General features: G+C 44.9%; 1 protein-coding gene across 1 annotated transcript in view; it reads right to left on the bottom strand.

The window, feature by feature from the left end:
- Window positions 1–12,448: 12,448 nt before the first annotated feature.
- LOC134290405 (uncharacterized) overlaps window positions 12,449–17,745 on the bottom strand; it is a 41,898-nt gene continuing 36,601 nt past the window's right edge. Inside the window, exons 2-3 of the mRNA XM_062857544.1 lie at window positions 12,638–12,913; window positions 12,449–12,579 (exon numbers count right to left, since the gene is read on the bottom strand). Of these exons, the coding sequence (XP_062713528.1) occupies window positions 12,480–12,579; window positions 12,638–12,913 (376 nt within the window). The 3' untranslated portion in view covers window positions 12,449–12,479. The remainder of the gene's footprint in view (window positions 12,580–12,637; window positions 12,914–17,745) is intronic.

The following is a 17,745-nucleotide window of genomic DNA, read 5'->3' on the forward strand; positions in this document are numbered from 1 at the left end:
GCACCTTCTTCCCCCGCAAAGATATCCACAAAGCCACCTGGAGATCCCCCGACCATCAAACAGAAAACCAAATCGACCACGTTCTAATCGATGGTAAATTCTTCTCTGATATAACCAACGTCCGCACATACCGCAGTGCGAATATAGATTCGGATCACTACTTAGTCGCTGTATGCATGCGCTCAAAACTTTCGACAGTTATCACCACGCGTCGAAGTCGAACGCCGCGGCTCAACATCGAGCAACTTCGTAACGTAGAAGTGGCTCAAGACTACGCGCAGCAGTTAGCAGCGGCCCTACCAACGGAAGAGCAGCTTGGCGCAGCTACACTTGAAGATGGCTGGAGGGACATCCGATCCGCCATAGGTAGTACCTCGGCTACAGCACTAGGCTTCGCGACTCCGAATCACAGAAACGACTGGTACGACGGCGAATGTGAACAGTTGAAAAACGAGAAGAATGCAGCATGGGCGAGAATGCTGCAACACCGTACGAGAGCGAATGAGGCACGTTACAAACAGGCGCGGAACAGGCAGAACTCAGTCTTCCGGATGAAGAAGCGCCAGCAGGAAGAACGAGATCGCGAAGCGATGGAAGAGCTGTATCGCGCTAAGGACACACGAAAGTTCTACGAGAAGCTGAACCGCTCGCGCAGAGGCTTTGTGCCACAAGCCGACATGTGCCGAGATAATTACGGGAATATTCTCACGAGCGAGCGTGAGGTGGTCGAGAGGTGGCGGCAGCATTACGATGAGCACCTCAATGGCGACGTTGCAAGTACCGAAGGTGGCGTGGTAACAGATCTAGGAGTATGTGCACAGGACGAAAGACTTCCGGCCCCTGACCTTCAAGAGATTGAGGAGGAGGTTGGCCGGTTGAAAAACAACAAAGCCGCTGGAGCAGATCAACTACCAAGCGAGCTTCTAAAATACGGTGGAGAAGCACTGGTGAGAGCACTACACTGGGTCATTACCAAGATTTGGGAGGAGGAAGTATTACCGGAGGAATGGATGGAAGGTATCGTGTGTCCCATCTACAAAAAGGGCGACAAGTTGGATTGCGGGAATTACCGCGCGATCACACTACTGAGCGCTGCCTACAAGATACTCTCTCAAATCTTATGCCGCCGTCTATCGCCGATTGCAAGAGAGTTCGTGGGGCAATATCAGGCTGGATTTATGGGTGAACGCGCTACAACGGACCAGATGTTCGCCATCCGCCAGGTGTTGCAGAAATGCCGCGAATACAACGTGCCCACACATCACTTGTTCATCGATTTCAAATCGGCGTATGATACAATCGATCGAGAACAGCTATGGCAGATTATGCACGAATACGGATTCCCGGATAAACTGATACGGTTGATCAAGGCGACGATGGATCGAGTGATGTGCGTAGTTCGAGTATCAGGGACACTCTCGAGTCCCTTCGAATCTCGCAGAGGGCTACGGCAAGGTGATGGTCTTTCGTGCTTGTTGTTCAACATTGCTTTGAAGGGTGTAATAAGAAGAGCGGGGATAAACACGAGTGGGACGATTTTCACGAAATCCGTTCAGCTGCTTGGTTTCGCCGATGATATTGATATTATTGCTCGTAAATTTGAGACGATGGCGGAAACGTACATCCGACTAAAGAGTGAAGCCAGGCGAATCGGACTAGTCATTAATGTGTCGAAGACAAAGTACATGCTGGCAAAGGGCTCCAGGGAGGAATCACCGCGCCCGCCACCCCGAATTCATATCGACGGTGATGAAATCGAGGCGGTTGAAGAATTCGTGTACTTGGGCTCACTGGTGACCGCCGACAACGACACCAGCAGAGAAATTCAGAGGCGCATTGTGGCAGGAAATCGTTCTTACTTTGGACTCCGCAGAACTCTACGATCGAATAAAGTTCGCCGTAACACGCAGTTAACCATCTACAAAACGCTGATTAGACCGGTCGTCCTCTATGGGCACGAAACATGGACCCTACGTGCAGAGGACCAACGCGCCCTTGGAGTTTTCGAACGAAAGGTGTTGCGTACCATCTACGGCGGAGTGCAGATGGAAGACGGGACTTGGAGAAGGCGAATGAACCACGAGCTGCATCAGCTGCTGAGAGAACCAACCATCGTCCATACCGCGAAAATCGGGAGGCTACGGTGGGCGGGTCACGTCATCAGGATGTCGGATAGCAACCCGACTAAAATGGTTCTCGAGAGTCATCCGACCGGTACAAGAAGACGTGGAGCGCAGCGAGCTAGGTGGATCGACCAAGTGGAGGACGATCTGCGGACCCTACGCAGAGTGCGAAACTGGAGACAAGCAACCATGGACCGAGTGGAATGGAGGCGGCTACTATGTACAGCAGAGGCCACCCCGGCCTTAGCCTGACCGGTAAGGTAAGGTAAGATTTTCTTAATGAGCCCTTGGAGGAATCCCTGGTGGAATCATGGAACGAATATAATATTCGGAATATTATAGAAATACCTGGAATGATAATAGGTCTCCTCCAGAATTTATTGAAAGAATTCCTCTTGCAATAACAGCCACTAGCGTAGGCAGCCTTTTCTAAGAAAAGCGGGATGACGGAGAGGACTAATCCTCCTCTTTCATCTGTCTCTGTCTTGTGCTTATTTAGGAGAGTGACAAGTATGCCAACGCTAGTATTTTCAGGTGAGATTTCTTCGAAATTAACTGCTGTGATTTCTTCAAGGATTTCTACGAGGATTATTACAAAAATGATCTTAAAATGTTCCCAGTAATTCCTATTGGAAATCAACTTTACATTCTTTAAGAAATTCTTACTGGTATTACTTCAGGAATATTGCTGGGATGTATTTATAAATTTCTGGTAGAAACCTACAGGAACTTTTGCTGGGATTACGCAGGTATCTCTCGCTGCAGATCATCCTGGAGTTCTTTCAGCTGAAAATGTTTAAGATACCCCAGCAGTAATTTCTAGAGAAGTCAAAGTAGTAATATCTGTTGCTATTCTAAGACATAGTCCTGAAGAAATTCTTGAAGAAATCTCTGGAGACATAACTAGAGGATTTTCTATAGGACCCCTTAGATAAATCTCTGGAGGAATCCTATGTAAAGGAACTATTGCAGACACCTTTGAAGCAATCCCAGCAAGTATATTTAAAATAATCCCATCAGGCATTTGTTGAAGGATTCCAAGATAATGTTTTCATAAATTTCTCTTGGATTGTCTCCAGAATGCTTGTTGGGTTCCTCTAGGAATTGCTACTGGGATTGCTGATACCCTCCAGGATTCTTCCAGGGAGTCCACTTGAAGTTCCTCCAGGAATTCTTCCTGTGATTTGTCAAGTGATTTCTCCAAGTATTTTTTCATGAATTCCTCCACGGATTTTTCTAAAACATCCTGCAATAGTTCTTCCAGTGGTTTCTCTATAGACACTTTCAGAAATTACTCTCGAAATTCCTTCATAAATTCCGCCTGTAGCTCCAATGATTCCTTTATAATTTATTCTTCAGATTGCTCCTGCAATTTATGCAAGGATACTTCCAAAAACTCTTCTGTCGATTTCGCTAAAAATTCTTGCTGGAATTCCTCCAGCGATACCTGTTATGGATTTCTTCAGAAACTAAGTACTCCTACTAGGAATCCTTTTCAGATTATTTTGGGAACTACTACTGTGATTGCTACTGGACTGCTGCTGGGATTCTTCTATAAATTTCAGGCTGGAATCCTCCAGGATTTTTTCTAAGTTTCCCACCTGCAGGAAATCATCCAGGAATTTCTGGAAGATTCTCAACAGTAATAATTGGAGATGCTGAAAATGCATGAAATTTTTCAAGAATTCGAAAAAAATTCAGAGTTCCTGAAGGAATTTCATCAGTAAAGACTGGAATACAATAAGAAATTCCTAGAGTTATTTTTCACAAATTCTCTGAAGAATTCATAGCAGAAATTTCTGAAAGAATTACAAGAGATTCCCTTGAGGAATCCCAGGAAGAGTTTTCAGAGACACCCTAGCAGACTTCCCAAATCTTTTGAGAAATCCTCTTGGAATTCCTCTAGAAATGTCTGATGGGTTCCTCTGGAAATTTCTGGAATTTCTCCATGGATTTTCCTAGGATTCCTCCGCAATTTGCTCCGGTCATACTTTTAGGGATTTTCCCAAGGATTTCTCCAATAATTTATCTCGGAATAACCTTAGAATTCCTGCACGGATTCATTCATGAACTTCTACCAGGATTTCTCCAAGTATTCTTGCTGAGAATTCTTAAGCACTCCTAGATGGCATTTCTGCAGTTTTTGCTCTTGGGAATCCTCCTGAAGTATTTCTAGCAGGAATTGCTTGAAGAATTCTAGCAACACTTCTTGTAGGATTCCCACCACGATAGCACAGTACCATTTCAGGACCACTTTCAACAGGAATTCTCAAAGAAATTTTCGCCGAAAACAATCGATGAACCACCAACACATCAATTCGCGGCGATTGAACCATCAATATCAAAAGAAATTTGAAGAGAATTTCCAGAATACGAAGAGAAATTCAGAGAAAAATCACTAAAGGAATTCGGCAAAAAAAGCCCTGGGTGAATTTGTGAAGAAATTATTGAATAATTTTGAAAGAAATTCCTGTAGGAATCATATGAAGTAATCTTGGCGGAAACTCAGCACGCATTCTTGAGTAATCTCCATGGTGAATTTTGGAGGTACTTTTTAAACATCCCTGTAGCAATCACAGAAGGAACTTCTGCAGGAATCACTCACTCACTCATGTATCCTCTGGGGGTACTTCGGGCCAACGTAAAAGATCTCCATCCTGGGCTGCTGCTGACTTCATCCTTGACCTGGACCCAGGTCAGGTTCGCCTTCTTTGATTTCCTTGTTGAGGCTTCGTCGCCACGGGCCCCTGGATCTGTCTCTGCTGCGATGTCCTGCCGGATTCCAATCCAGCGCTTGCTTGCAGATTTCGTCTCCATTCTTTCGTGGTGTGTGGTCGACTTCCTCCATTTACGTTCTTGAATTTCTGTTGATATCGGTTTCCAATGACATCGTCGAAGGAGCTCAGTACTCGAAATCCGGTTGTGAGGATAACAGGCCCGAATTATAAACCGCAGACATCGGTTGATGAAAATCTGTAGCTTTTGTATGGTCTCTGCTGACAGGTTTCGCTGGCGTACAACTACATATATTTCACGTTGGAATTGAAAATTCGAGTTTTGATGCGTTGACTGATCTGATTGGATCTCCATATATTTCATAGATTCGGAAAAGCAGTCCTAGACGTCTTGATCCGTGTTGATAGCCAACGATTTGGTCTTGCTGACGATGATGGAGCGTTCGATCTGGTCGTCGAGCTTATTCTGCATGTTAGAGCGTCGTTGGTCTAGTAAGCTCCATTACAATGGACTGCCAAACTAGCCTACGATTTGGTACATACTCAATCGCCCCCACCATGATCTTGTCGATTACGTTGAGAAACAGCGGTGATAGTACCAAACTACCCGGATGGGGTCCGACAAAGCTCCGTTGTGCAGGACTCTGCATGTAAAAGCCTCGTACTGCGCTTCCATGAGGTTGACAATTTTATTCGAAACTCCTTTGCGTCTCAGGGCGCCCCACAGATTTTCGGGGCTCAGACGATCGAAAGCTTTTTCGTACTCAATGAACAAAGAGGGACTCTTGGAATTCGTTAACTTGCTCCAGTATAATATGGAGCGTGACAATATAGTTAACACAAGATCTTCCGGCACGGAACCCTCTTGCTGCCGCCTCTGTTTTCTCCTGAATCCGATTCAGGATAACTTAAAGAAATATCTGGAGGATTCACAGCAGCACTTTTGTTAGTATTTATCAAAAAGAATTAATCAAAAAAGAAAAGACTGCCTACGCTAGTGGTTGTTATTGCAAGGCTAATTCTTTCAATAAATTCTGGAGGAGACCTATTATCATTCCAGGTATTTCTATAATATTCGTTCCATGATTCCACCAGGGATTCATACGGCATGCCTCATTGGCTAGTTGTGCCAGTTTACCCTGCAGGGCTAGGGTTAATACATTCCAAGTTCCAATTCTTGTCCGTTATTTCGCGCTAAAAGTCGTTGCCGTTGAATCAGTTTGTAATCTATTCTAGAAGGATATCCAGGGTAAAATCCTTAACATCCATCTAAGATTTTCTCAGAAATTCATTCTCCAAATTGCTTCAGCGATTCCTTCAGATGAACATTTTGAGATTCTTCAAATATTTCTTTCTGGCTTTTTTTTTTCTGAGATCCCTTATGAAAATCCCTTAGAACTCATCTAGCATCTCATCACAACTTCCATCCAAGAATCCAGAAGTAGTGAGGAAGATCTTGTTGAGAAATACCTGAAGAAATTTTTCATTGAATTGTTGAATAAATCTAAGTGCAATCTAGTAGGAATAACCAAAGAAAACATTTTAAAAAAATCAGATATATCCCTTTTGTGACGAACCAGCACGATTGTGCTATTGAGCGATAACAGTTTTCTCAACTGTTCAGACTTTGTTTTATGTGATGTGAACTGTTCCAATAATTCAGCCTTTACTTATATTACGTTGCCTGTGAGATTTACACCAACAAGGTAAACAAAAAGTGGACAAAAACCGTAAAACATGAAAAAGTTTTATTTGTCGCATATTTTTTTTTATTTCCTATTTAGGGTATGTGTGCCATAAGTAATCTCACGCTCCCATATTCATCCTATTCGAAAACAAGCGATTACGGCACCGATTGATTCCGTTCATTTTGTTTTCATGGGTGCTCACTTCTAACAAAATATACAAAAATTAAAAACAAAACAAACAGCGCTTCAATCTCTTGTTTTTCATAGAATGAAATTTGGAGCATGCTTAATAAGGGAACCAATACCCTATCTAGGAAGTCACAGTTATAAATGAAAAGATAAAGGGTAGTTTTTTCAAATGAGGAAAAATAACTGTTTTTTTGTTGTGAAATCTAAGAGTTCTGGCTGGAGAGCCAAAGTAAGCCATTTGTTTATAAGTTTTTACTTTTTTGCGCTCACTCACGAAAGAGATATATGTTTTGTAAAAACGAATGGTTCTAAAAAAACAAATACAGCATAGTATAAAAATTCCTGAAGAATATTGGAAGGACCATCTTGGGGAATTTATTAAAAAATACCTGCAGAATTCCCAGAACGAATTCCTGAAAATATCTGGGGCTTTTCGGGCACGTTTGGAAGTTAACCATCAATGTAAACTTCTTTTTCTGATCAGCCTAGATAGCTGTGTAATGTCGGTAGCGGTTGTCTCTATTGGTTAAGAATAACACTACGGACCGCCTGATCCAGTGGTAAGAGTCCACTAAACAGGTTGTTGCAATAGAGATTCAGTTAGGACCCAGAATATAATAATTATTAGAATTAAGACACAACAAACAAAATCAATAGAAAAATAGAATCACCGCTCGCTCCGTGTAAGCTGATCCCAACTGAAAGGCCTTTGTTGCGCGACGGCGCCACTGCCTGCAAAGCTTCAGGATTACACAACTACACCTCGCTTGCTAAACCAAGGGCTCGTAACTTGAATACGACCTCATTCTCTTCGCTCGACTGCAACGAATCGCACGGTCATACGGTCCCGAAAACCGCCATCGTGATCTTTGGGAATCAGAAAACGTGGCTGGTCAACCGACACGATTTACGGCGCCCTAAGAGTTGGGACAGGTAAAACAGCTAATACCAAGTGCAGCATATCGAGATTTCATTCCGTATCTTTACTCAGGAAGTGTCGACCAATTATCCACATTGAGAAGTGCTGGATTCAGATCCCCAAACGCCAACACGCCGTGGAAGACTCGGACGAATCAGCTACGGCGAGGTGAGAATCCAGAGACAAGTCACTGAGATAACGGGATTACTCTGGCGACCATGTTGCCGCCTGAATTCAGTGGTGTAAGAAACTGATCTTCCTTTCTCCGACTCTAGGGGGTCGTCAATTGGCCATACGACAGAAATAGAGGACGAAAGAACCAGTCAGGTTGCCACGTGTCCAGACACGTGCCGCGGGAAGTCAACTCTAGATCAACGAAAGCTCCACAAAGGGTGAGTTGCAGGGTGAGCAGCTGAAATACAGCAACTAATTTCGGCGATATTAGGGCTTTCGTTCATTTTCATTTATTTAGTTCACATCAAATTCATGATACTACTGAATCAACAATTTGCCGCCATAATACTCGATTTGCAGCTGCAGCTCTCCATCCTCGGTCACGCCCAACACTCGCCAGATCACGCTCCACCTGGTCCGCCCATCGTGCTCTCTGCGCTCCACGCCTTCTTGTGCCAACCGGATCAGTTGCAAACACCAGCTTTGCAGGGTTGTTGTCCGGCATTCTTGCAACATGCCCTGCCCACCGTATCCTTCCGGCTTTGGCCACCTTCTGGATGCTGGGTTCGCCGTAAAGTGCAGCGAGCTCGTGGTTCATTCTTCTCCGCCACACACCGTTCTCCTGCACACCGCCGAAGATCGTCCTTAGCACCCGTCGCTCGAAAACTCCGAGTGCTTGCAGGTCCTCCTCGAGCATCGTCCATGTCTCGTGTCCGTAGAGAACCACCGGTCTTATTAACGTCTTGTACATGGTACATTTGGTGCGGGGGTGAATCTTTTTTGACCGCAGTTTCTTCTGGAGCCCATAGTAGGCACGACTTCCACTGATGATGCGCCTTCGTATTTCTTGGCTCACGTTATTGTCAGCCGTTAGCAAGGAACCGAGGTAGACGAATTCTTCTACCACCTCGAAAGTATCCCCGTCTATCGTAACATTGCTGCCAAGGCTTGTCCTGTCTCGCTCAGTCCCACCTACCAGCATGTACTTTGTCTTAGCCGCATTCACCACCAGTCCGACCTTTGCTGCTTCACGTTTCAGGCGGGTGTACAGTTCTGCCACCGTTCCAAATGTTCTGGCAATAATATCCATGTCATACGCAAAACAGACAAATTGGCTGGATTTCGTGAAGATCGTACCCCGGCTGTTGAGCCCGGCTCGTTGCATAACACCTTCCAGGGCGATGTTGAATAGTAGGCAGGAAAGTCCATCACCTTGTCGTAGTCCCCGGCGAGATTCAAATGAACTGGATAGCTCACCCGAAATCCTTACGCTGTTCTGCACACCGTCCATCGTTGCTCTTATCAGTCTAGTCAGTTTCCCGGGAAAGCTGTTCTCGTCCATAATTTTCCATAGCTCTATGCGGTCGATACTGTCGTATGCCGCTTTGAAGTCGATGAACAGGTGGTGCGTTGGGACCTGGTATTCACGGCATTTCTGGAGGATTTGCCGTACGATGAAGATCTGGTCCGTTGTCGACCGGCCGTCGATGAAACCGGCTTGGTAACTTCCCACGAACTCATTTACTTTAGGTGAAAGACGACGGAAGATGATCTGGGATAGCACTTTGTAGGCGGCATTCAAAACGGTGATCGCTCGAAAGTTCTCACACATTAACTTGTCGCCTTTCTTGTGGATGGGACAGATTATCCCTTCCTTCCACTCCTCCGGTAGCTGTTCGGTTTCCCAGATCTTGACTACTAACTGGTGCAGACAGGTGGCCAACTTTTCCGGGCCCATCTTGATGAGTTCTGCTGCGATACCGTCCTTACCAGCCGCTTTGTTGTTTTTGAGCTGGTGGATGGCATCCTTAACTTCCCTCAGCGTGGGAGTTGGTTCGTTCCCGTCCTCTGCTGCACCAACATAGTCATTTCCTCCGCTGCCTTGGTCCTCCGTGCCTACATTCTCTTCGCCATTCAGGTGCTCGTCGAAGTGCTGCTTCCACCTTTCGATCACCTCACGTTTGTCTGTCAGGAGGCTCCCTTCCTTATCCCTGCATATTTCGGCTTGCGGCACGTAGCCTTTGCGGGATGCGTTGAGCTTCTGGTAGAACTTGCGTGTTTCCTGTGAACGGCACAGCAGTTCCATTTCCTCGCACTCCGCTTCTTCCAGGCGGCGCTTTTTCTCCCGGAAGAGACGGGTCTGCTGCTTCCGCTTCTGTCTGTATCGCTCCACATTCTGTCGGGTTCCATGCTGCAGCATTACCGCCCGCGCTGCATCCTTCTCCTCCAGAACCGCTCTGCACTCCTCGTCGAACCAATCGTTTCGTCGACTCCGTTCTACGTACCCGATTGTGCTCTCGGCTGCGTTGTTGATGGCTGCTTTCACTGTACTCCAGCAGTCCTCTAGAGGGGCCACATCGAGCACACCCTCGTCCGGCAACGCTGCCTCGAGATTCTGCGCATATGCGGTGGCGACATTCGGTTGCTTCAGTCGCTCTAGATCGTACCGGGGCGGCCGCCGGTAATGTACGTTGTTAATAACGGAGAGTTTTGGGCGCAGTTTAACCATCACCAGGTAGTGATCGGAGTCGATATTAGCGCCACGATAGGTCCTGACGTCGATAATGTCGGAGAAGTGCCGTCCATCAATCAGAACGTGGTCGATTTGCGATTCCGTTTGTTGTGGTGATCTCCAGGTGTAACGATACGGGAGGCTGTGCTGGAAGAAGGTGCTACGAATGGCCATGTTCTTGGAGGCGGCGAAATCGATGAGGCGTAGGCCATTTTCGTTCGTCAGCTGGTGGGCGCTGAACTTTCCAATCGTCGGTCTGAATTCCTCCTCCTGGCCTACCTGAGCGTTTAGATCCCCTATGATGATCTTGACGTCGTGGTTTGGGCAGCGGTCGTACTCGCGTTCGAGCTGCGCGTAAAATGCGTCTTTGTCATCATCAGTGCTTCCGGAGTGAGGGCTGTGCACGTTTATTATGCTAATGTTGAAGAAACGGCCCTTGATTCTCAACCTGCACATTCTTTCGTTGATCGGCCACCAACCGATCACGCGCCTCTGCATGTCGCCCATCACTATAAAAGCTGTTCCCAGCTCACGTGTGTTGCCGCAACTCTGGTAGATGGTATGATTACCTCTAAACGCTCGCACCATAGATCCTGTCCAACACACCTCCTGCAGCGCTACGATTCCGAACCCGCGGTCCTTCAGTATATCGGCGAGTATGCGGGTGCTCCCGATGAAGTTGAGAGATCTGCAGTTCCACGTACCGAGCTTCCAATCGCAAGTCCCTTTTCGTCGCTGTGGTCGTCGCCATTGGTATCGGTTCGCATTCTTCTCTTGTTGATTTTCCGGTGCTAGTCTTTTTTACGGCTGGCTCGCAGGGCCTGACACCAACCCACTAACCCAGGGAGCTGGGCTTACCTTCCCGGAAGCTACGGGTTCTGCATTGGCATTTCATCCAACTACAGTGCTAAATAGCTGGGCTCGAGCGCCAGTCTTCGCCGGGCGTGGTGTTTTTAATGGGCGCCCAGGAGATAATATTTTACCTGAGCTTCCACCCCCTAGGGTTTTCGTTTGGATGCCCTATTTAATGTTCCTAAGCAGCGGAATGAGATGAAACTTCCTCAAACCAACAACATAACTAAACCCATAACTTTCATTTTAGATGATTGTATTGTAGCATCAAATCTAAACTTTCCTTACAATTTAGAACCAATTCGGTTCGTTGGCTTTTTGTAGGCCATGCAGTTTCTTAAAACTAAAGCGCTTTTCTTAACATTAATTTACTCACGGGCCCGTGAACTACGTGACAACCTTCCCGCTCGCTCCACGTGCTGCGGAAGATGCTCTCCTCGTGCTGCTTGCCCCTGCGGCTCCGTGTCCGCCTTAGTTGAGGTCACGCCACTATCTGGTAGTGCTCCGGGTGGACCACTCCGATCCCTTCGTCTCTCCGCCTCCTTGTTCGTGCGCGACTCTATGTCTTCGGATCAGACCTTGTCCTTTCCACTCCCGAAGCGCCCGGTACCTCGACTCTCGACCCTAACTGTTCGCGTACGATGGATCTTCTTGGGCCGGTGCATCCGCACCGCTGGCGTGTGGTTCGTGCCGGGGTTCTTCCTCGAGTCTTCACTCCGTCGTTTCTCTTCACTCTGGCTCCTAATCGCAAAAGAAATAGGGCATCCAAACGAAAGCCCTAATATCGCCGAAATTAGTTGCTGTATTTCAGCTGCTCACCCTGCAACTCACCCTTTGTGGAGCTTTCGTTGATCTAGAGTTGACTTCCCGCGGCACGTGTCTGGACACGTGGCAACCTGGCTGGTTCTTTCGTCCTCTATTTCTGTCGTATGGCCAATTGACGACCCCCTAGAGTCGGAGAAAGGAAGATCAGTTCTGGAGCAACATTTGAAAAGGGCATACAAGCATTGGTAAACAATGACTTCAAACGTCGCTCCTGCGCCCCCATCAGCTTATTCACAAAAACTTAGACCGTTATCAGATAGAGCAAACATCGATCTTTCGAATAACGGTGTTCATTTGCGTGGGCGGGCTGCTGATATGCCCTACGGAGCGTTTTCGAAAAAAGACACAAGACCTCTTGGGCCCTTTTCAAATGTTGCTCCAGAGTTTCTTACACCACTGAATTCAGGCGGCGACCATGTTGCCCGAGTAATCCCGTTATCTCAGTGACTTGTCTCTGGATTCTCACCTCGCCGTAGCTGATTCGTCCGAGTCTTCCACGGCGTGTTGGCGTTTGGGGATCTGAATCCAGCACTTCTCAATGTGGATAATTGGTCGACACTTCCTGAGTAAAGATACGGAATGAAATCTCGATATGCTGCACTTGGTATTAGCTGTTTTACCTGTCCCAACTCTTAGGGCGCCGTAAATCGTGTCGGTTGACCAGCCACGTTTTCTGATTCCCAAAGATCACGATGGCGGTTTTCGGGACCGTATGACCGTGCGATTCGTTGCAGTCGAGCGAAGAGAATGAGGTCGTATTCAAGTTACGAGCCCTTGGTTTAGCAAGCGAGGTGTAGTTGTGTAATCCTGAAGCTTTGCAGGCAGTGGCGCCGTCGCGCAACAAAGGCCTTTCAGTTGGGATCAGCTTACACGGAGCGAGCTGTGATTCTATTTTTCTATTGATTTTGTTTGTTGTGTCTTAATGCTAATAATTATTATATTCTGGGTCCTAACTGAATCTCTATTGCAACAAAGTGACCCCAATCTCATGGTGTTATGCGACTTTATGCTTACCGTGCCAAGGAATGAATGATTAGGGGGGTCTAATAAAACCTAACCACGAACGGAGCCTGTGGAAAATTAGGGCGTCCTCCACAGTATTACGCCCTTACTGCGCTACCCGGAGCAATGGTGCAGTGGACCTTGCGTTTCTCTGAGATAATCAGTTGCCCTTCCTAAGTCTCAATATAGTTTCGCTTAATGCGTTTTCGCCATTGGCGTTTTTCTATTGACACCGATTTGGTTTGTCGTTGATGTTTCCTTTTTGTGCTGTGATTGTGAAGAGTGTAATCCTGTCTAGTTCGGATAAGCTACGGCTAGAAAACCTCAGATGAATTTTCAGCGTAAGAAACGAACGTAGTACAAAAAGTTCATTTTCATAGGGTAACTTCTGTATAGGTTACCTTGTGAGCCCAGTTTTGCTTCTTCATTATAAATGAAGTGTTGTGCCTCGAGCATGCTATATCTTAGAATAACGATAACAGTATGTTTCAACCTTTCCTTATGGATGCCTTCAAGCGTGCTCTTGTTTCCAGCATCTTTCCACTGATATTTGGAAGTATTACTACGATGATTATATCATCTGAAGTAGCTCAAACATTAGTTTGAGATGCTTCAGTTTGATGGATTACTTAAGAGTACAGTTAATGGATAACTTAACATAGAATTGCACCTAATAATAACTTAACATAGAATTACTCTACATGACCAGAATTTGTCACGAGTTGACTGATTGGCATGTGTCAGATTAGGAGTCTCCATTTGACCTTCTTTGCACTTTTGAGTGTTCCTTTGCAAAATGTGCATATTCAGGCGTCCCTGCTCAACAAACTAAGGAACCTGTACTAATTGGTTGTGACCACATTTTATGGATAACTCGCTTCCATTGCTAAGTATTCCAAGAGAGTTTAATTGTGGTTTTGTTACTACAACGCCCTCCATTGTGGTATACCATAACTATTGCTTTGAATGAAGCTTGTCCTCTGCGGTGTGTGCGGATCGCAAGAGGTATTCCTGAATGGAACTCTGATCTGTTCAGGTTCAAAATATCTTCGGATAAAACATTCTTTTGCATAGTTACGAATCTCTAGCTTCCGCTTGAGAATTATAGCTATATAATCCGCTTAGTGGGCCCTATGAAGCTCTGCTTACTTCAAATCTTTAGGAGCAAATGGGGTTTTGTCCTATTTGGGAGGGATTTGGGTATTTCAAACATGTTTTGAACTCTTGAAGTTTTGTATGGGATATTTACAGGGGATTCTCAAAATAACTGGGACATGTAAAATTTTCAATTTTCAAGAAATGTTCAACCAGCTGTAACTTTTCGAAAAGGTCAACAAATATTCTCAAATTTTTACTTTAAGTTTATCAACTAGTTGTGTATCAGTGGTCCAGTTTTGGAAAAGATTGGGCTATTCTACACGAAGTTAGAAATATTCTAGAAAAAGGTATAATTATGCGATAGCCAACTTTGAGATGTTATATCTCCGGATTCAACAAACCGAATGCAATGAAATTTTGATCATTTATGACTTATATAATTAGCTATTAAAAACTTTTGACTAAACTTAAAATTCTTTACACAAAAGAATATTATAACGATTAGATTATGTTTCTAATATAACACCAATTTATCCAAAATTTCATCATCGTTTCAAAATTCGAGATACATAGTAATTATAGTACATTTAAATTCCCTCTAATTGACTTGAATACATTTATGTTTCGAAGGAAAGCAACCAAATGGGCAGCATTAAATTGAAAAAGTAATGGGATGCCTATGAAAAATAGATAAATTTACTAAAAAAGCATAGAATAAATGAAATCGCTATAACTTTTTCTTCCTATTATTAATTTGAAATTTGAAACATTAGACTTATGTTTTTCAAAGTTCATTATAATCGTCACAAATGATATAAAATTTCATTGCATTCGGTTCATTGAATCCGGAGATATATGTAATAGTTCAAAGTTAGATATTGGATAATTATACATACCCTTTTCTAGAATCTTTCTAACTTCGTGTAAAATAGCCCAATCTTTTCCATAATTGGATTACTGATACACAACTAGTTGATGAATATTTAATGCCCTTTTCGAAAAGTTACAGCTAGTTGAACATTTTTTGAAAAGTGAAAATTTTACCTGTCCCAGCTATTTTGAGTATCCCCTGTACATGGCGTGAAATTACTTGATAGTTTTATCCCGAAAGGGTGCGTGCGTTGTATAAAGATGGAATGAGATTCAAATTTATCTGGTTACCTCGTTCTTTCTGAAATGCTTGAAACGCATTGTCGATTATCACATCTGTGATGTTCGTCTGGCTGACATGCCTATTCATGTGAACTCGCATGACTCCCAGTGACTCTTGTAGTTTTCGAGAAAGTGAAGTACTCGCTCAAACGTAGTTTTTGCTTGGGTGATTTCTCGAATATTGAGGATGGTTTCGATGACGTGTCATTCAATGTCATATTGAAAGTCGCATGACGTCACAAGCTACCTCCAATGTATAGGCTCTCTTTACGCTTATGCGTTTTACAGTGTCCTTTTTAGGGCACTGTTTAAACCCGTTGTGGTATGGGCTATGCGTCCATTCCCTCTTCTAGGGTACCCCTTCCTATTTCATCACCTTTCCCTTTCCTAATTCCCATCCCTTGACCCATTCTCCCTGAGGTAAATGATGAAATAGGCTTATATGTATGGCGATGGCACAAATGTCCCAAATGAAGGATATCGTGCCTCTGAAGCCGGCTTTCTGATACCTGATGGCTCGTAGCATTTCCAGAGACTCCCCCTACACGCTAAAATGCTACGTCATTTATGGATGATCTCTTAGACCGGCATCTCTCTGTGGTCAGGAATGCCTGATAATAGCCCTGCAAATTTGGGTCTCCAGTTAGCCTAGTGGTCAAGGCTATGGATCGCTAATCCGGAGACGGCGGGTTTGATTCTCGTTTCGGTCGGGGAAATTTTCTCAACTCCCTGAGCATAATGTATCATTGTACTTGCCTCACAATATACAATTTCATGCAATGGCAGGCAAATTAATAACTGTGGGAGTATGCCACAAAAGTTCAGCCTATTGGACGCAGTGGCTTAATTTCCCCAACAGGCGAAGAAAAAAAAACTGTGGGAGTGCTCAATGAACACTAAGTTGAAGCGAGGCAAGCCAAGTCCCAGTGGGGACGTAGAGTCACAAAGAAGAAGAAGAAGAATCTTGCAAGTTTGGTGTTTGCCATACAAAAAGACCTCTATGGGTTATTAGGACTGAAAGTAATAAGTAGTATACAATTAGATTTCATTTTTCCAACAACTCATTCTATAGTGTTCGTATATTTTCTGGCTTTGAATCCATATGGAAACATTGGATGAAAAAAGTGAAATGATACTGATGATCAAATTAGAATCGATTTACTAACATCGATATCTTAGCCAAGTTTCCCAATCGTCGGAAACAATTGACAAACATTATTCTGAAACCAGTTAGTTCCAAAAACTGCTTGTGCATCATACCACAGAATATTCAAACCCATTAGGACACATAACGGCGAAGCGCAGGTGCAATCAATATTATCCCCATCGTAACAGCATCCTGCTTGCATACACATTCAGGACAGCAGCTTTCGAGGTGCCCCAACCCCCCGCGTACGGTATGATCTCTCCAACGGTCATCAACCGCCAGGAAAAAAATCACTTCTTGTGCAAACTGTTATCTCACAAAACTTCCCCTCGCAAGCGAAGCACTTTTATCAATCCGCAATATATGTGTACACAGTACATGTAGGTATGTAAGTATGGAAACCAGTTCCGCGCGAACCACCAAAACCAAAACCTATAGTTAGTGGAGGAGCATGTGCCGAAAGGCTGAGAGCAGAGTTCAGTTGCGCGTGGCTAATAACAACCTTCGTCGAAGAGCCGAGCTGCAGCAGTCAGTGAAACCGAAAAATCTCTTCCAGAACTCGCGGGCGCAAGGTGTTTCCGGGTTTTAGCAGCAGCAGCAACAACAGCAGCACACACCTCACTCTCCCGCTGCGTTTGATGCCCGCGCAAATGGTCCGAAAATGTACCCAAAGTGTACCTATACTTGGTGCCGAACATATATTTATTCGATATCTGATACCGCTGCTGCTGCCGCCGAAGCTGTTCTTGCTGCGTGGAAACTGAGATTAACCTTCCGTAACTTGCGCGGTTGACTACCTGCGTCAGCACCACGCTAATGCTGAGTACAAAAAGCGAGATTTTTTCAACGTGTTGTACAAAATACAACAGCGCGATCGTTCGAGGGTTAAAGGCACAGAACCAGGTCTGGGCCTTTCTTTCACCTGGCACCATGAACCATATTTCGCCCTGATGTTGCTGCTGCTGCTGTGGGAAATGCGTTCGATTTTTAATTGAATCGAATAACAATAATTTTGACTCAATAGCCGACAATGGGGATTTCATGCTTTTCCTTTGCGGAGATCATGCATCGTTCTGATTTCCGGCCTTACTTTCGATCGACATCCTTCCCGGGGCGATTCGGAAGGGCAGGGATGCCATATGTGAAGACGTTTGGAGAAATCTATATATAAAAATGCAGTGGCATACGTGGGACCGCGCATAACTTGCGAACGGAAGGTCCGATTTTGGTCGTCTTAGTTTTGTTCTGTTAGTTTTCACCCAAGCAAGGTTTCTCTCTCTCTCTTCTTGGCGTTACGTCCTCATTGGGACAAAGCCTGCTTCTCAGCTT

Source organism: Aedes albopictus, chromosome 3, assembly GCF_035046485.1.
Source record: "Aedes albopictus strain Foshan chromosome 3, AalbF5, whole genome shotgun sequence".
Classification (NCBI taxonomy): domain Eukaryota; kingdom Metazoa; phylum Arthropoda; class Insecta; order Diptera; family Culicidae; genus Aedes; species Aedes albopictus.